The 21,018-nt window shown below is 42.4% G+C and overlaps 1 protein-coding gene across 5 annotated transcripts in view; it reads left to right on the top strand.

The window, feature by feature from the left end:
- aplp2 (amyloid beta (A4) precursor-like protein 2) overlaps positions 1-21,018 on the top strand; it is a 109,350-nt gene that overhangs the window by 27,880 nt on the left and 60,452 nt on the right. For all 5 annotated transcript variants that reach the window (XM_039787683.1, XM_039787665.1, XM_039787675.1 and 2 more), the window contains exon 2: positions 20,650-20,823. In XM_039787683.1, coding sequence (XP_039643617.1) covers positions 20,650-20,823 — 174 coding nt within the window. The remainder of the gene's footprint in view (positions 1-20,649; positions 20,824-21,018) is intronic.

Below are 21,018 nucleotides of genomic sequence, written 5' to 3'. Positions count from 1 at the left end.
GATATTTTGTTGTGTTTTCTAGTAAATTAAGTACCCTACGTTTTAGATTAGGTGTTGGTCATTCAACACCTTTCTATCCCCTGCTGTGACTTATCAATTCTGGACTCTGTGCTGCTGCCAGCCTGTGTAGCGTAGCTACGTTACTCACCGTCGATCAACGGTTAGCTCCAGCTGGCTAACGTTAGCTGTCAACCTCCCGACTAACTGTTACCGCAAACTAGTGATCTAACGCTAGCGAGGATTATCCCTTCAGACCACAGTGGACTTAAGTGGACTCTCCATCCAAACTCCCAACTGGACCTTCGTCTGCCACGACTGCCGGACTCTTTCAAGTACATGTAGCCTACTCCCTGTCTCCGCCGATCACTTGGTAGCTTTGAGACACCTGGTCAGCTGTCACTTTACGCCAGCTAGCTTCTGTTAGCTTCCACCGACGGCTCGCCCAGCACATCTCTGTTCGCTGCGTAGAGCTCTTTTTCCCGGCTTTGAAATTATGATTCCTACGCCAAAGACCCGCCCTTCAATCACTACTATTGGCCAGACGGCGTCCATTACGCAAGGTAACGTAACCTGATTTGTTCAGGTCTTATCCCCTGACCAATCGGCTATCCTAACCTTTTTTTGCGGATTTGCATGATTTACGAGAGTCTCATTTTCAGGTCGGAAAAGCCGGATTTATCCGGAAGAAACACACCCCTGATCCTTTTATTTATGGCTGCAGAACAGTTGATGTGTTGTACTTTCTTAACTGATCACAATTATGTAACCTTAAAGACAGTACCACAACTTTAATAAAAAAGAGATTTGTATTAATGCATTGCTGATATTTCCATTAGGGGTGTGCAAAAAAAAATCGATTCAAATTCGTGTCACGATTCAAGCTCTACCAATTCAAAATCGATTCATAGAATTCCAAAAATCGATTCATGTTTTGTAATTACATTTATTTTTTAAATTGTATGTCTAACGCAATCGCATGGGAAAAGTGAATACATTTACATACTGTGAATCGTTTTTTGAATCGAGAATCGTTTTTTGAATCAAAATTCGATTTTGAATCGAATCTCGAGCCTAAAAATCGATATTGAATCGAATCGTGACATTTTCTGATTCGAGCACCCCTAATGGTACCTGCACGGCTCGCCTCGACTCTACTCGCCTTTTTTGGTTTTCCATTACGAAAAAAAGTACCTGGTACCTGCCAACTGGTACTTTTTTTTAGTACCACCTCAGTTGAGGTTCCAAGCGAGCTGAGGCGATACCAAAAGGTGACGTGAAAGCGACAGAGGGGGGTGTCCCGAACAAACCCGCCATTTTTAAATAGTTTAGCCAGCTGTGTTTTTTTTTTTGCTACCTCCAGCTTCATTTGAAACAAAATGTGTCTTCTGGCTGTGGCAACAACAACACACCTTCGACGTTCTGTGTGTGTGTCGCGTGAGGTCACGGCAGTTTACTGCGGCGCCGCTATGATGACCAGCCACGCTGAGGCGGTACTAAAATCTGCAATGGAAAACGGACGCACAGTGCGTCAAGTCGAGTGGATTTGAGGCGAGTCAAGCAGGTACCATGTAATGGAAAAACGCCATATATGTCTGTCTCAAAAACTAGTGGCACAAAACAACTAAATAGATTTCACCAGGCTCGTGCCCTCCCCACTAAACCATGATCCCCGCAGTGTGAACCCGCTGCGACAGCCTACCATTGCACATCACAATCACTTTGAATCCCTAATGTGACACTTCAAATAAATTAATGCCACATGAGCAGGTTATTACCTTTTTTTTAATCAGTCTTCTGACAGAATTTTTCATTAAAGAGAATTAAGTATATATTACCTTTTAGATCTATTTAGCCTTAAAAATCCCCTCTGAGCTCTCATTTACAAAACCTCTTAAGATGAAATATGGTTCTAATGAGGAAAGCACTTCACCAAAAAAAGAAGGTAGAGTTATCCGTATGTTTTTTGAGTGTTTATTTCTTTCTCTGAATAAGCTCCAAGGGGGAGGGCAAGCCTGGAAGACAAGACCCCACTGGCCCACCAACTGGAGCTTATAAATAGCCCAGACACACCTTCTCCCCAGTGAAATGTGTGCCACAGGATGGGAAAAAAAAAGTACTTTGCTCTAATTAACAGTGTTCTTCTCTTCTCTTGGCCTAGTATCACTCTACTTCGCCTCATTTACATTTACATGGCAGGCTTTTAGTTGACACTCTTGTCCACCGCCACTTAGATGAACTCATAGACTAATTACGAGATCACAACGATTACAGGCAGCCAACAGTAAAGAGTGACCCCGCTTCAGTTCTGCTCCCGTCACGGCATCATACAACGAACGATAACCACATTTGCTTTCAAGTCAAAACATATTTAAATCAAGGGAATGAGCGCCAATCCATCTGTTCTTGTGTTCACGTTGTTGCATTGACTTTGTTTCCATTGTAAATATTGTTTCACGAAAATCCATCCTGTGTGACGGCTGCGACTGTTCCTTCAAAGCAACAACGGTGGAAGTGATAGACAGATGGTTCGTCCAATCACCAGGTATTTTTTGAAAGTGCCTGCCCTTTTCCAAACCGTTTCCAATGACAGCTTCTCAGATGGTTCTGTGTTAACTAGTCTATATCCGACGACGTTCCGGGATTGCTCCGTAGCCGCAGGAAATTCCGCCGGATGTCCCTCTTTTCGGCCGGATGTCCGTCCCCTTCCTCTTTCTTTATGTTGGCGTTCTAAACTCCGGTGGATTTGTGAGGACTATGGTTAACTGCTCCTCAGATCTCTGCAGGGGAAATCCAGACAGCTAGCTAGACTTTCTGTCCAATCTGAGTTTTCTGTTACACGACTAAAACAACTTTTGACCGTACACATGTTCCACCAAAACAAGTTCCTTCCCGAGGCTATTTTGCAGAGGCGCCGTTGCTCTGCCCGGTGCTTAGCGCCGCCCAAGACGATTGTGATTGGTTTAAAGAAATGCCAATAAACCAGAGCACGTTTTTTTCCCATCCTGGAATGCTGTGTGGAATCGCCAGACCTTCTTCCGCACAGCTGTGGACGATGGTGTGGCAAAGCGGGACTATGCGTTACCAAACCAGCTAACCACGCCAGGTTAGCTATTGGGTAGATCCAACCAAGACTAGACATTCTCTCTCTATCTTTTAGGACATTTTCATCTGGATGTTTTTTAATTGTAGTTTTATGTAGATTGGGATCTAGTTGTAAAACAAGGTCGTTTATGCTTTTTTAAAATTTAAATTTGAAAACAGAAGTTTGTTCTTAGTTAAACTTTGGAATATATATTGGGAGTGCATGAAACGGCACCTCTTAAACTGCTCACTGTGAACTTGGGTGCACGTTAACTGTCACCCAGTTTTTTTTTTACCTTTTTCTATTTGGCACACACCTGCTGTGACACATCCTTAAACCACTGGTTCGTTTCATTTTTCCTGATCATAATTCCTCTCAGAACTCAAGCTGGGACTTGCTGTCTCGTAAATATTTTAAAAGAAAACAAGCGGCAGTTGGTGCAGTGTCTGCTCGTCTCGGGGAGCGACATTGCTGAACACGCTGATGCACACTGCCATGGCAATGGGCACAGTGGGGACTGAGCACAGACACAGCTTTGTATGTATGTCTGCTGTATGTGTGTGTGCATGTCAGGGGAAATATGTGGGATCTTATGGAGCTGAGGGTCATTTTTGTGTTTGCACACAAGGACGTGGTGTTGCTGAATGCACCAAACAGGGCAGAGCAGCTGTTCGTGTGAGTGTTCACACAGTCTTCATCGCTACGCCTCCCATCTCTTTTCCCTCTCTGTCTCGTATGCCACTCTCACATCTTTGGCCTCATTCCCTCTTTCTCCATTATTTTTTGTCTCTTTCTTGAATTCCCCCCCTTCTTCTTTTTTCTCCTCTCACTGTGAGCTTCTGATTATCTATCTCCCTTCCATCTTCCCCCTCCTCCCCTCGTTCTCCCCTGCTCCATTTCTTCAATCTGTTTCTCTCTTCTTCCCTCGCCTTTTCCCTCCTCTCTCTCTCTCTGTTTCCCTCTGCCTGGCTTTCTTCTGCAGCCTCAATGTTCCTCTGTGTGAATAGCTGGGATGCTTTTGTAGAAGGTTTCCATAGTGACGGGCCCATTTGAACAAGTTGTCATTCCCGTGTGCTGGCTGTAAGCTAGAGAGAGACCGTGTTATCTCCCCCTGACACACAGACGGACCCACGCCACTCAATCCACGCCACGCATCTTCTGGCTGGAGCCTCATTACCAACACGTCTCGCTTCTGTTCCCCCCCGTCACTGAGCATGGCGACGTTAGGGCGACGCTCGCCGAGATCAAGTTGCAGCTCGGTCATAGTTTGCCTTGGAAACTCTTTGCCGGGTTTATTTCAAGGTGGAGCATGTCAAATATTAACACCAGTAAATAATTACCACCAAACAGGATGCAATTTCATATTGCAGTTAATACCCAACCCTACTCTATTTTCCATTTACTGAGAACAAATAGTTCAAGGAGTGTTTATGCCTTCTATGCTACTTCTTGTTCTCCAAAAATTCCCGAATGGCAAAGGTGGAAACAAATATTATATATATTATATATTCTTTATATGAGATAGGAATCACAGAGATTTACGGGAAACATTTGGTTCCTCCATTTTATTCCTATTTCTGTATTCATGTTTTATCCTCGTTTATATTTAAACATTGGCGTTGTAACCACAATGTATTCCTTTATTCTAATAGTTTATAATGATAATTTTACAAATTTTTATTGTTAGTAATAATAATAATAATCTTCATTTATAGAACACTTTTCAAGCTCCCCATTACAAAGTGCTTCATAAAACAATAAACGTTCCAGTCCTAAAAACATCAGGTGTTCAAAACGACAAATAAAAAAACTATGTTGGTGTATACAAACCTGGACAGTGTAGGTAAGAAAATAATTATAATTTAATAAGAATAAGAGACAGCTGAACGAGGTTCAAGCTCAAATAAAATCGGTAAAGGCTCTATCGATAAAAGTATGTTTTAAGAAGGGACTTACAGAAGATCACTAACTAGTGGTAGTAGTTATAGTAGTATTTGTTGCATAGTGAGCAAGACAAACAAGGTCCCATTCAGTTTAGGTGCCATCCACACGGAAACGCTTTTTTGGTGTACGCACATGTTTTGCATCATTTTGGCCGATCGTCCAAACGGATCCTGTAAACGCACTGCCTGAAGACCAACTTTTTTGAAACCTGTTCTCAGGGTGAAATAATTCGAAAACGGCGCTCTTGCGGCTTCATTTGGACAGCGAAGCCGCATACTTACGTACTGGTGATGTCATCGCCACACCCCTCGACCTCTGGCCTTCGACCGCTTATCCCGCAACAATGTCTCATAACAACAACAATGGCGGACTACATGCTTGTGTTCCTGCCATTGACATATATAAAAGGTTCCTGCTGGAGAAGATATTCGTCGTCTTCTTCTTGTGTTTGGTTTCTTCTTCTACTGTCTGTATACAGCGCGCAAGCTTCATGCTCCGCCTCTTCTTCTTCTCCATTTTTGGTGAATTTCTGTAGCAGAAACAGCGCCACCTATAGGCCTGGAATATGAAGTAGCGTGTTGAGTCATTTACAAATGGATCCGTTTGGACGCAACTATTCTTGACACGATGCCAGGGAAGACGGGGGGATTGTTTTGGTACATATGGACATGGCCTTAAAGGTCCCATGACATGGTGCTCTTTGGATGCTTTTATATAGGCCTTAGTGGTCCCCTAATACTGTATCTGAAGTCTCTTTTATATAGGCCTTAGTGGTCCCCTAATACTGTATCTGAAGTCTCTTTTATATAGACCAAGTGGCCTTGACCAACTGCCACTTTGCTCGTTTGAAAGCCATGATGTCTCTCTCTCATGGGTGGGCCAAATTCTCTGGGCGGGCAAAGCAGAGAAAGGGGAGGTAACCTTGCTCCTTATGACCTCATAAGGAGAAGATTCCTGATTGGTCCATCTGAGCTTTCATTTTCTCAAAGGCAGAGCAGGATACCCAGGGCTCGGTTTACACCTATCACCATTTCTAGCCACTGGGGGACCATAGGCAGGCTGGGGGAACTCATATTAATGTTAAAAAACCTCATAAAGTGAAACTTTCATGCCATGGGACCTTTAATGTCATATAAATAAAATATGTTGTTTGAGGGAGACCTTCTCAGGAATGCAGACGACCAGATCTAGTCAATAAACCTGTCGGAGCACTTGTACAGTTCAAATTAAACATCGCCAAACTCAAAGTGAGTTCCTGAGAAGGCAGCGGGCTAATCTGATAGGAGTCCTAGAGGTAGAAAGGTCTCGCCCAGATCCTTCATCACTTTGAACTGCCCGAGCTCCATCAACTCCTTTCCCCCTCCAAAATAATTGTTGTGGCTTGAGACATGAGAGGAAATATAGGGCATGTCTGCGTAGGGCTGGGCGATCTGGAGAAAATCAAATATCAGGATATGTTTTAACCAAATACCTCAATGTCAATATTGCAACCATATTGTAGGGTTGCTTCCTCCTCCTGTTACTGCACTTTAATACTATGCACTTTAATGTATACTAGGGGTGGGAATCACCAGAGGCCGCACAATACGATATCATTACGATACTTATGTCACGATACGGTATGATTGCGATTTTAAACATATTGCGATTTTGTTTGCGATACAATGCAATTTTTCCCGATTTCAAATGATGTCCCAAAAGGAAACTGTGTCAACATCTGTTTTGTCTAAAAAGATACATTTCTCTGTTTGTTCATCTCATTTCCATTTTATTGCTGCAAAATGGGCTTGTCAAGCAGACAAACTGAACAACACATATAGAATAGTAGATCCATACTTGGCGTCCGCTGTATCGATTTTTTCCCCCCACCCCTAATATATACTAGGCACTATAATATATACTTTGCCATTTGCACAAGTACATTTACAAAATGTGCACGTTTACAATATAATTCACAATAATTCTGAGCCTGTGAATAATGGTAATGTTATTAATGTGTCTTTTTTTAATCTGCTGTGTATGTGCACTGTTTGTTGGAAAGCAATGACCTACATTTCGTTACATACAGCATGTGCCTGCACATTGTGTCAATGACAATAAAATTGATTTGCATTATTGAATTGTGCTTTCACAAAATATTTACACAATGAGATTTTAGATAAATAATCATCAGCAGTGTGGATATAATGACTAAGTGGGTAGAAGCAAATAATAGAACCGCTAGAACATTCAATGACATCATTTTACTGTAATGCAGCCTTTAAAACCAGGAAAAGACAATCCTAATGTCAAATTACTATATTATTTTACTCAAAATCTAAGACGATATCCAGTCTCATATCACTATATTGATATAATATCGATATATTGCCCAGCCCTACGTCTGCATCAATGGTATCCAGGGTTTTCGTGCTTTGGAACAGCTCCACACAGTCTCATTAACAAGGGCATGTTCAATCAAGCACGGGTTGAGCGGAAAGGATTACAAATGGGCTTACCGTCTGACCCCGGGCTGGTACCGGCGTGTCATGGCCGTGCCATTGTCTTCCATGGTGGGCGTTGGGGGTGTGGTGTGGCCGCTCCCCTGTGACAGTTCAGGGCAGAAGCAACAGAGGAACTTTCCTCTCCTGTCCGGTCCCGTCTGGCTATGAATGATGGGAGTTTAATGAGCCAAGCAGAGGTGACCGCTATTCAGAGACATTATGTTCAGCTTTCTGTGGAGCGTCTCCCTGTCACCTCAAACTCCCAACAAACACAGGACTAACGCACAAGCTTCCAAATTCATGTCACGGTTTCCCCGGTCATGTTTTTAGTAAATTGTTTTTGCACAAATATTAAACCGTATGCAAATGTTTGATATGGGAACAAAGAACAAGATTATTTAAAGAAATTGGGTTTTTTTTGTAAACACATATGTACATTCCCCTACAATTTTCCCTTTCAAGCGAAGAGACTGGTTTTCAAGGAAGTGGAAAGTGAATGACGTCTCTTTGTAAAGAGGAAGAGGAATCCTACACATAGTTCACGTGGTACTTTAAGGCCACGTCCACATGTACCAAGACGATCTTTTTTTTTACCCGTCTTCCCTGGAACCGTGTCAAAATAATGTGCGTCCAAACGGATCCATTTATAAAAGACTCAACACGCTACTTCATATTCCAGGCCTATAGGTGGCGCTGCTTCTGCTACAGAAATTCACCAAAATGTTGTTTCACTGAGACAGAGGAGCTCATTTGCATTGCAGTGAGGGGTTGCCCTTTGGAGTCCTAAGAATGTGACACCTTTTTTCTTTCTTTATTCTGTTTTTACTGTCTGCTCTTCTGAGGGTGGGAGGTGGTGGAGGTGTTTGGTCACAAAGGAAAACACTGTCCCTCTGTCGGTGAATAGTCTCCACCCGGCCTTCCCATGGCTTCCCCTCTGCGAGGAATCACAACCCCATTTGGCAATCGTGTGTATGGACATTGATGAATAGTTAAAGGGGTATTAAGTATTTTAGTACTGTTATAGGGCTGAATGATTTGGGGGTAAGTGCGATTTTTTTATTTCTTTTTCTTTTGCCAGATGTTGCGATTAAAACTTTTTTTTAGCTACATATTGTACCTTCTATGATCATGTTAAATAAAGATCCACTGAAAATAGGACATTTCTGTAAACAATCTGTGATATGTAACATTATTCCAGCATTTATCTTATTAAAAAAGACAGTAGATATAATAATGAAAAGAGGAATAAAAAATGTAATATCAAATGTTACACCAAACATTCAACTAAATAATTCACATTTTTTTAATCACGCTCTTCACGATTAGCTAATCACATTCTTTCAAGTCGTGGTTTCGATTTGAAAACGATTCATCGTTCATCCCTGTTATTGACCTCCATCACTAAGTAAGGAAACCTCTATGATGGGCTGTAATGGACAGAGATATTAGTCTCATTTTTCAAACTACAAAAATTTGATAATTCGATCATAGATTGAGCAATATACAGGTGCTACAGTAGCTACTGATACTGTATCAGAGTAGATATTGTTTGATATTTGGGTTACTATATGAACCATGTAAGTCATTTCCTGATCTTGTTATGAAGTCTCTAGCTAACACTTCTAAAGCTGAAATGATTAGTTTATTGACCTGCAGAAATAATCAACAACAATTGTTATACCCAGTTGATCTTTCAGTCATTTTCCAAGCAAAACTAGTGAAAAAATGCAGTGAAAACAAAACAGTGAATCGGTTAATCCAAAAAGATAGTTGTCAGATGAATTAATAATAAAAATGATGGTTAGCTGTAGCCCTAAACTGTTCAATCAAAGAGTGAATTGTTCTATCGCCGCCACTATCTCATCAGCTCCTCATATCGATTTTAATATCTGGGGTCAAACTTTCCTTGTTTATGAATCACTTCTAAAAGTACCAGCTGTTGTCCCCATACATATCTATGCATGACACATTATATCAAGTCAAGTCAACTTTATTGTCAATTCCGCAATATATGCCAGACATACAGAGCAATTGAAAATACGTTTCTCTCCGACCCACGATGCAATAAGGACACGTACAACACGTATAATATAAAAGATTAGAATCACTTAGTATGTATATATGGGAGCATGCCGATGTTTCCACAGCCCTATCTTCCCAAATTTTTAAGATTTTTTTTTTTCTCTGAAAATTAGGCCCTATGTTCCCACAGTCCTATGTTCCCACAGTAACACTAACGAAAGCCCCCTAACCCTAACATAGGGCTGTGGTAACATAGGGCCTAATTTTAAGAAAAATCTTAGAAATGTGGGAACACAGGGCTATGGGACCATTGGGCTGTGGGAACATAGGGCTGACCCCGTATACTGTATATCACTTTGTATTGGGATTCTCAGCGAGCTCTAACACGGTCAGCTCATGTAAACATCTTAACCAGGTTCACATTATGCTCATGAATAAGAAAAACGTGATTAGAGATTGAATGCTAATCAGTATTTCAAATCCCTCTAGGCATATACAGATCTTTTGTCTGTTTTAGTGATAGTCTGTGGCACTACTGTCACAAAGTGAACCAAAAGCAATGCTGTGTTCAGAAAACAGCTGCACGGATGGTGGGAAACAGCTCATTTCTTAGCAGCTTTCAGGTCACAACTGACGTTGCAATCAATGCAGCTTGAGTTAAGCTGCTCTCTGAATTCCTAAACGTGAGAAACAATAAACACCAAATCCGTACATTTCCCTCACTTTGAAGCCAACTTAAGCTCTAGACTGCCCCGCATCCTTATGTACTTATACTCACAGTATGATGCTAATAAAGCACATGAAAGTGTCTCATTTTCACCTCCATTTGTGAACAGTTGAAAACATCTAGAAGTAGTTTGCGTGTGTGGAACAAAACGTTCTCTCAGATCCAATTCAGTGGCTGGTTCAGATTACTTTGATTCACGTCTCTTAACAAAAGGTCTCACTCACAGTGACCAATGTAGAATGCTTTGTTTTAACATGAGGCTAGACAAAAGGCTGACTTAATTAACACAGGAGACACTAAAAGTTCGTTGATCAGAGAAAATAATAGGTGAACAGTGAACGGGGAAGAGGATAGCAGGATAAAATGAGACTAAAACTGTCAGGTAATTCATTTTCTTCTACGGGGCTGTTTAGACAACCCTGAAATATTAGCATTCATTGATCTATAGGTCAAACCTCTGCATACTATTGTGTTTTTGTTCTTGTTCTGTGAGGCATTAAATCGTATATGTTTGTCATTTTCAAACTACCCTACAGGGAAATTCAGTTGTTGCAGAAGCAACATGCACAAGACACAATGAACAAGAACATGCTGTTCTGAAAGCTGTTATATAAATGCTTTAATGCTGTAATAGAAGCTAATAAAGAAGGCTGTAATTGCTCTCCTCCACGTTAGCCTGATGCAGTAATTGCAGTGAACGCTGCTCTCTAATACTCATCAACACAATAAGAAAAGGAAATCCATGTTAGTTCTTAGTCTCTATATATTGTATACAGTAGATCATATACAGGTGTGTGTGTGTGTGTGTGTGTGTGTGTGTGTGTGTGTGTGTGTGTGTGTGTGTGTGTGTGTGCGCGCGCGCGCGCGCGCCTATCTTGTCTAAGTATTAAGTCACCACAGGGAAGGATTAGGTGGATTAACGATGCCAGGCATTTCTCCGCAGAGTCACATGGACACTAAGCATTCTGGGAACCCACGTGTCCCGACCGGTGCCTCATTCTGGAGCTGCTTTTATACAGGCCAGACTGTGTTGATGGCTTCACCATACTGTACCTCTGCCAAAATTAGACTAGTTGCCATGGCTCAGCGAGGCCTACAAGGTTTGGAGATGAGCTGCTATTGTACTCACCGTAGGGGTGTTGCAATACACTTCTCTCACGATTCATCATTTTAAAGTTCACGAAGCGATTTGTTTGCCAGAATGAGCTGCAGACAAATGACTGAAAAATATTCCTATTCCTACTATTATTTCTATAAACTGTGCAAAACAAATGTGTCCTCTCATCAAAAGTGCAACTGAAATTGTATTTTGTCTGAAATGACAAAAATGACATTAAAGCTTTAGTGCGTGACTTTTTGATATTAATGAGCGTCCGTTACATTCAAGCCATCGCCAAATGAGTTGCTCCAACGCTAATGAAGCCTATCAGCTCCACACAACTCTCTCTGGATTTCTCAGTATGGCTGTGTTCAGAAGATTGTGGCGTCCGGTGATTTTTGCGCGCAGAAACTCGATTGAAGATAATGACCTCTTCTGAAGAGTCCATCGAAGATCACCGGGAGGCTTGTATCACGTGGATGCAACAACAGTGTTGTTGTCATTACTTAGAATTCCTCATGGGGGCGACAGAAACTACGCACTATAGCTTTAAAAAAATAAATAGGTAAGGTCAGAAGACATAGGGACATCTTAAGTCAAACAAGTGAAATCTAAAGTAGATTACGCCCCAGGCCGTTTTAAAAATTGCACCGCGATCAACCGGTTGTAATCTTTTAAACAATTGTTTTGATTTTTAACCGATTCATGGTGCATCGTTACATCCCTAGTGCAACGCAGGCAATTTAACAGCAATTGCCTCTGTCAGAAATGTCAGCCACACGCACAACAACCTAACCTGTTCATTAAACCGTCACAGAGGAATCCTGTGTACCGTTTGTCTCTGTGTTTGTGTTTGTGTTAGAGGATCATCACTAGGACTCAAACCGCAGCGTTTTGAACATCATGGCGCACATTCACTTATATCCTCTTACCCACTATCCTCCTGTAGTGTGTCCTGAGCTCACACACTGCTGATCATGCTGCCCTGAGTGGTTGACCTGAGACACACACACACACACACACACACACACACACACACACACACACACACACACACACACACACACACACACACACACACACAGATTGGATTAGCTTCTTTGGATCCTGCCCAGATGCTGTGTGGTAGGTCAAACTGACCTGTACCGGTCCAGGGGGATTTTTTCCAAAACCTCGCTGTGTTTAGTTTGTGTGTTTGAGCCAGTAGTCTTAGCCGCTCTTTCCTTTTATCTATTATTCCTGCTGGTGTTTGCGTACTGTCATCATTGTTGAAGATAATAGGCTTCATTTGCTTCCTTTTGGATTATAGAAGAGACCATTTTCTGCCTTTTTAGTATTGTACAGCCCTCAAAAACGGCTTGAAAAATTCCCTGAGCTAAATAATCAATCGCAGTTAAGTGTAAAACCTTAATTTGGTTTTGTCAAAGTTTTTCTGATTTTATAGTTATTTCATTGCACCGACATTCAGCATTCTCATATGAATGCATTCATTCACACTCTGCTCACTGTCAGTCTCACACACAGCAAGAAATGAAAGGCTCTGGGAAATAATCCTGCGAGAAATAAAACCTGACTCTCACATGTATATATTTCCAATTTATTTTTAAGATAAGAAAGGTGTGGCAGCTGGGAGGTTGTATTGCAACATTAAAAAACGAGTTAACTATATATACATGTGTGCATCATAAAATGACGCTTGACAGTGTAATGCAGACTAGATGTAGAGCAGTAACTCAAAATAACATCTCTCTTCTGCTTTAAGTGTGACTGGGTAATGCTTTCCACTGGAAATGAAGTCAGATTTACGTGTGTGTGTGTGTGTGTGTGTGTGTGTCTTTGTGTGTGTGTTGCTCAGAGAGACTCATAAGGTATATTTATCCGTTACAAGATTAAAAAAAGTGTGTGTGTGTGTGTTTGTGTCCATGTGATGTTCCATGGTTGTTTTTTTTTCTGACTTGCCTTAGCTTGTTTTCTGTGAAACTTGGCTCGCAGCACAGAGCAGGCTAATAAAACATGTTTGTGTGCTGGAGGCAGACTGGGAAAGCAGCAACAGACTGGTGTGATGTTTGCAGAGAAGAGTGCAAACGAGCCAAATGATCCTCAGCCTACGCCGCTTTTGACAAGCGTCTGCGGGGGCAGGCCTGTCTCTCCGGCGCTCACGCCGCCTCGCGTCCTCTTTTATTGCGTTGCAGTCTGCGTTCGTTTTGAGAAAAATATGTCAAGCCGGGACATAAGCCAATCAGCGCGCGTTCCCTGCTGCCGTCGTCTATTTACCCTATTTGTCATTGCTTTATCGCTCTCTCTCTCTCTCTCTCTCTCTCTCTCTCTCTCTCTCTCTCTCTCTCTCTCTCTCTCTCTCTCTCTCTCTCTCTCTCTCTCACTGCCTCGCCCTTTTTCCAACTTCCACTCCCTCTTTTGTCTCTCCCTGTGACTTGCTAAACCTCCACATAGCAACAGGTGTTCACACTTAAACATCATATAACATCTCACGGTGAGTCAGTAATGAGAGCCGGATGCTTGATGACTTGTTAGGCGTGGCGGCATATTTTTGCAGTACATTTGTGTCTGTGCTGAATTTCAGACCCAAACCAGAGCTTTTCCAGTCTGTAGATCGACAACAGTCAGTGGCAAATGGATCTGCTAAAGCTTTAGATATTTCAAAACAACACAGCTCTACCTGATAGTGATTTATACACGATAGAACGGGAACGAAAATAGATGAAAATGCCTTGTTCTTACCCTGTCTCTGAAAACTATCATTGTCTGTCGACTCCATCTCGAAAGATGTATTTTTGTGTATTTTTACGCCCACATTCCACCCCTTTCTCTTCCTGCAACCTGTCGAAATGTCCGTGACTCATCTGTTTGATCCCAGTTAATTAAATGTGATTGCAGATCTTGAGGCAATCCAGCCAGCTCTTCCTGTCATATAAGCCTTTAAGCTTGATATGCACTAGCAGTTCCATGAGTCTTAAGCGTGATTTATGCTTCTGCGGAGGCTCTATGCAGAGCTTTCGCCCGTAGCCTACGTAAGTGGCCTGAAGTTTATACTTGTGCGTTGTTGTGTGCGTCGATCTCTTTTAAGAGAATAGCAGGGCGTGTGTGTGTGTGTGTGTGTGTGTGGAGACTTAGTGAGAGAAACAAAGTGTCTCCTCTGTTCTTTCTGACCACAGTGGGAAATCTGTAGCAGGAAAAGTTAACCCTCTCCTTGACTTCATGTTGTTTATGGAGAAGGAGAACCAGGAAATGAGTCGGGGGGGAATGCAACGCTACCAAGCCAAGGCCGAGCGGACCAATCGCAGTTGTTGCTGTCTGCGTCTCTGCGATGTGTAGTTAAATTTTTTAAAAGTTGCATAGGGTCCGCCGTAAGGCCGGTACATATCTCTTTGTACCTACGTACGTAGCCACGGCGCCGATTTTAATGCAGAAGCATAAATTGGTCTCTGGGTGTTGGTTTGGACTAGAGCCGGGCAATATATCGATATTATATCGATATCGTGATATGAGACTTTACATCGTCTTAGATTTTGGATATCCTAATATGGCATAAGTGTTGTCTTTTCCTGGTTTTAAAGGCTGCATTACAGTAAAGTGATGTCTGTTCTATTATTTGCCTTTACCCACTTAGTCATTATATCCACATTACTGATGATTATTATATATTACAGTATCGTTGCGGTATCGATATCGAGGTATTTGATTTACTCCATACCGCCCAGCCCTAGTTTGGACCCGGATGATCAATATCAGCAGCTTCCTGCACTAGAACTACATCAACCAAACTAAACTGGAAGACAAGTGATCCTCAAGGGCTACCATCAGGGTACACTTTGGATCTTTGAAATGAAGTCCCCTCCGTTTTCATCTGGAAACATGACAAACCGCCGAAGCAAATTACTGTCAGAGTTATTCCAGATGACCTTAAAGGAGGAGTTCAGTTACATTGACTCACATTGAAAAGAAAAACAAGAGCAAAGCTCTGACCCACAGCTAACTGCGGCCTGTAGTTTGCATACATCATCACTTCCCTTTTGAATCTAGCAATAACTTCTATTTCTTCCCCTTTTTCGTTCTTCTTCAGATTCCATTTCACCGGCCTTTGCTGCCCGACAGGACAAATCGCTCTATGGATGATGTTAAAAAATTGCCCACTACCCTCCAGCTGTGTGCTCAACTGGCCTTGAAATAAATGTCCTAGTCACGGCTGTCCAACGCTCACGACCGACCCAGTAAAAACTTTCCAAAACTCTCTACTAACATGTCTCAGGGACAGTAGCATGTGCTGTTTTTTTGAACATTACATGTCATTTAGCTGACGCTTCTATCCGAAGAGACTTACAATTGCTATATATCAGAGGTCACACACCTCTGGAGCAACTAGGGGTTAAGTGTCTTTATCAGGGACACCATGGTTGATGTATTACAGTGGGAATTGAACCCAGATCTCTCACACCAAAGGTGTGGGTCATATCCACTGCGCCATCACCACCAGGGATGTTACTGTCAGCAGAAGTGAGTGTCCAGTCGGTTTTCCTGAGGCCAGTCATCCTTCTGGTTCAGGTATTCGCTGGTGATGAGACAGGGACCACAGACAAGACAAATCTCTTCCTCTGCCCTGCTGTTTCCCCCTCAAGCTCTCCGTGTCTGTGTGTGTCACTTCTCGTGCTCTCTGCTGATCTCTTTGTGCAAGTGTGACCCAGAGCAGCTCTTTCCTAAACAGGCATGTGACTAAAGAAGGTCCCATTTGATGCTTATTTTCAGGGTAATACTTGTATTTTGGAATTTCTACTAGAACATGTTTAAACCACTGTCTGTCTGAATATACCTGTATTCACCCTTGCTTCGTTTAAGCGTGCCTGTCTCTTTAAGCCCTCTTTCCAAAAAAGCCCAGTCTTCTCTGATTGGTCAGCGTTTCCGGGTCTTCTGCCTCTGCGCTCTCAGAGTCATTGCAGTCGGGGAAATAACTGTAACAGCACTTTCTACCTATATATAGTATAGCTGTGACATCACAAAGGTACGAAAGTCCTGACGACTCGTTTTAAAGGCATAGTTTCTGAATACGGGCTGGGTGCATTTCTCTGTTGATTGAGCGTTTTGATACTTTCACAGTATTTATATAGCACCTCAACCGGCTTAAAAAAACGTACCCGGAACCGTACCCGGATAGCTCAGTTGGTGGAGCGGGTGCCCATGTGCAGAGGTTTACTCCTCGACGCAGCGGACCCGGGTTCCGACCAACGGCCATTTGCTGCATGTCATTCCCCCCTTTCACTTCTTCAGCTGTCCTGTCAATAAAGGCCTAAAATAAAAATATATTAATGGAAGTCTCACTTTTTACTATATGGGACCTTTAAGGCAGTGGTATAATAAACTGCCTCCACTTTGCCTTCCCTGTGATTGTTGCACTTGAAGACCCACTGAGACTTTAATCTCTGTAGTGGAGTCAAAGGGGCATAAAGAAGGCCCCGACACTTGTTTATTCATAGCTGCAGAGTCTAGTTGTGGTCAGGCTGTCACTACCTACCCTTGTCTCCCTTCCTAACATGTTTCTCAGAGTCCCTCGTTTCCTCCCCACCTCTCTGCTTCTTGTACAACCCGAGCCAATCTCACAAAGGAATGAGAGGGAGGAGAGCAAACAAGGCTGTGGCGATGCAGACAGAGGGAGGAGTGCAACACAAAGACATGGAGATGGAGGAAGGAGGGGAAATGAGGTTGAATGTGAGGCTGCTGTGCCTCAAATCAAGATAGTGTTTTGCTTGCCTGCGTGGAGGAACATGTGCCTGTGTGGCTGTATGTGTTATGTGTTTGCATGGGCTTGTGCGGCTGAATATATGCATGTGGCTGGAGCTCTCCTCAGTGTGTGCGTGTGTGTGTGTGTGTGTGTGTGTGTGTGTGTGTGCGTGCACTCTGGCTGGCTCTGCGGGCTCATCACACGCTACAGCCAACTGCTGATTACACAGCACTTGTTTTGTCATCGCTCTACTCTGTTCTGCGCCAGTCCAGGAGCCTGCGCAGAATCAGACAGGGAGCTTTGTCTAACACGCAGTTACTCAATTCTTCCTCTTCCTCCGTGGCTCTGCGCTGCAGAGGACACCTCTGCCTCTGCCTCCTCGGGGCTGGGGACACAGCGAATGGTCAGACATTTGAGTCCAACACTCCTCGCCCATTCCCTTGATCTCTCTGTTTACTCAGCATGATGACATTATGACAATTAAGAGTTCCGTTCTACTTCCTGTCTGGAGGCTCCCTAGTGTGTGTTTTGGGATAGTTTGGCACGCAGAACTGCATGGCCTCACTGGTTAATTAGAGTTCCCCGTGCTGTGACACCCCCTAGCATCAGGTGAGTGTTAGCAGTCATCAGTGGTGTTGTGTACGTGATACGCAGGTACACGCAGTATACCCGCTAAGAAAGCTCCAGGATTTCCATATACCCATTTAAAAATGCCCAATGACACGCAACAACATCATTTCCATTATATTTTTGATATATTTTGAATTGTCATCTGTGTTTTTCTTCTTCGCATAGGCTAAATAACGGTATTTCCACCGTAAATGCATGGTGCATAAAAGTGTATCTGAATACAGGAAATGAAGTCGTTGATGGTCAAAACTCCCCCCCCCAGAAAAAAAGGGCAGATTCTGGCCAATATCAGTATATATAGTATATATATATACAGTATATATATACTGTATATACATTGCAGTATACCCACTAAAATACATTAGACTACACCACTGGCAGTCGTGACTTATTGTCTCAATGAGGAGCTGATGAGTGACTGCACCGTGTCATCTGAAAGCTGATTACACAGTAGTTTGGGACAGTTGGTGTCCATTTTCCATAGACAGAGGTTGTGTATTGAAGGACAGGCAGACTGGGTGTTCCTGCTTCCTGCTCGCTGAAGGAAGTGCAGGGTTCAGTAAATGATGACAGGAAGGACGACACGCGGGACAGATAGCAGATTTCCTCTCATGAATGCTATACAGTCTACGGTTCAAAGGGTTGGGAGGTAAACCAAGATGGGGAAAATCTGGTTGGAAATCACATCATCTTTGGCCCTGTGGTATCTCAGAACCAGGGTTAAACCAAAAGGAAAAATAAGCAGTGAAAAATAATATACATTTAGTACACTGAAACAAAGAAAAACAAAAGCGGGCCACAAGAGTTTTGTCAAATAATCAATATGATATGATACGTTTAGTGACACAGGTTAATATTACCGAATTGGAAGCAGAAAAACCCACCAGCCCATCTAACATTACTGAAAGAGGTGGTGAATCTTTTTACAATTGGAAAAGGTTAAATTCTCACTCGGAGGGAATCTAAATAAATGTGCGGCGATATGGCAACCTTTTATTGACCATTTAGACAACACTGTGACGGATAGGCACGTACCCCGTGGCATCTCTTTTTTTCTTTATTTTCCTCTTTTTTTCATGTGGCATCCTGTTGCTGTTTTTCTTTTTCTTTTTGTAGGGGGGGGGGGGTGAAGCCCCTTTGTTACAAAAAAATGCACATTATAGAATGCGAAGATGTGGTACTGTGTAAAAACATTTATAAAAAGATGTAAAAATAAAATTAAAAAAAACTTCAAGCAAAACAAAAACTATACTGAACTGAATTACCAGGCTAAAAAACTAACAACAAAAAAACATGTATTTTGTATGTATATGTATAGCTAAATACTTCTGAGACATTATACCTGGCTCTAACAAAAACTACATAAAACTACTGTAAAACTAAATATATAAAAACTAAAAACTATTGTCCATATTTAATGCTGGTCTCTAGACTTTATCCTGGCACTACTGGACTTATTTGAACTACCACCACGACACACACTCTGATAGAGCACCTTACCATGCATACTGAATCACAGGGTCAGTCCCTGCCCTGTCACTGCAAGCGTCTCATGCATATACATCCCTTAGTACATTCATGTGGATTTGTTATTTAGTATCTTTTCTTTTATTGTCCATATTATTCATGTGGATTTGTTATTTTATCATCCTGTTTATGATGTATGTGCATGTTGTGTTTAAGCTACAGGGACCTTGAATTTCCCCTTGGGGATCAATAAAGTATCTATCCATCTATCCATCCATATATCCATCTATCCATCTATCTATCTATCTAAAACTTAACCTCTGTAAAAAAAAAAAAAACTCCTCTTCAACTAGCAAACACATTCTGAAAAAAACAAAAACTAAAATGAAATCCAAAAGGAAAAACTAAAATAAAGTCAAACAAAAACTAATTGAAAATTCAAAACTATTCTAAGCTTGCTCAGAACACATATTTACATTACATAAAATTGTTGTTTACATGTGTCTGTACAGCACACACATAGGCTAGTGGATGGTGATCTGCCAGTGTTTACCTTGAAGAAGAAATGATCCATCCTTTTGTGGAAAGCTTTTGGTCCCAGGAGGCCTGGATGAGCCATGGCTGACTGCGGGATTGTTCTTCCCCTTCTGCTCTCTGTGTGCAGCCTCTCAGTCACTCAACGGGCACTAGAGCACACAAAAAAAAAAAGCCTTGTGCACAAATCCAATCAATCCCCTACTCGTTTAACCATCAACCTAGCCAAACATTCCCGAGGTGCTTTTAATTTGTCTCCTGTCTGAGCCCCTCTGCTCTCTCAGCACTGAGGAGCTGAGAAGCAGGAGCAGCCAGCGTCGACAGCCAGTTCTGATGTTGCTCCGTCACATCGAGCACAGTTATCCATTGCAGTGCATGAGCTGAAACGTACTGCATGTGTTCAGACTCCTGTGTCAGGCTTAGGGGTGCAAGTGTTGTCTGTCACGATACGATTTTGATTTTAATTCAGGGGCCTGCAACCAATTTGAGACGATGCATAAGCCCATTTAGCACAGTTCCGTTTATAGCAACAACAAAAAAAAAGCAACTCAAATATGATTTAACAATTTCATTACTGAGCTCTACCAGACATCTTAATTTAAAACAAACTACTCTTTTTAATAAAAAGAATAAATATAATTTTGAGAACGTAAAATGATGCCGCATGTTACGGGCGATATGTATCGATGTTTTCACTTTGCATCGGTAATATTGGATGGCGGATCATTGAATCGATATATATCGATTCAGATTGATGTATTGTAACGCCCCTAGTCAGGCTCATGACAGGTTTATGGGACAAGCGAGTGGGGCAGACAGTGTCTCAAGTTAAGTCAGCCACAATACCGTTCAGCTTTTAAGGGCTCTATAATAATTGAATGCATTAACCCTCATTTCTCTCCCTCTCTCCCTCTCTCGGTCTTGTTACAGGCACTAGCAGCCAATGCAGGCACAGGGTTTGCCGTGGCCGAGCCACAGGTGGCGATGTTCTGCGGAAAGCTCAACATGCATGTCAACATTCAGACCGGCCGCTGGGAACCCGACCCATCCGGAACCAAGAGCTGCGTAGGAACCAAAGAGGGTGTGCTGCAGTACTGCCAGGAGGTGAGTCACTGTGACACAGACACATCTAATTTATCAGTCTCAGGCTGGATCTCACTTCCCTTAAATTGCATCCCCGTTTCCTTCACTTGCTTCCCTTCCTCGCCTTCTTAGTCTGTCCCACAGAGGGAGCTCGGGAGAGATGCAAGGTTATCATCCAGCCTCAGAGAAATGGGGGAATTGAAGTCAGTTATAAAA

This window comes from Perca fluviatilis, chromosome 2 (genome assembly GCF_010015445.1).
Source record: "Perca fluviatilis chromosome 2, GENO_Pfluv_1.0, whole genome shotgun sequence".
Classification (NCBI taxonomy): Eukaryota; Metazoa; Chordata; class Actinopteri; order Perciformes; family Percidae; genus Perca; species Perca fluviatilis.
Note: the sequence above shows the minus strand (reverse complement) of the source record. Positions and strands in the feature narration are given on the sequence as shown.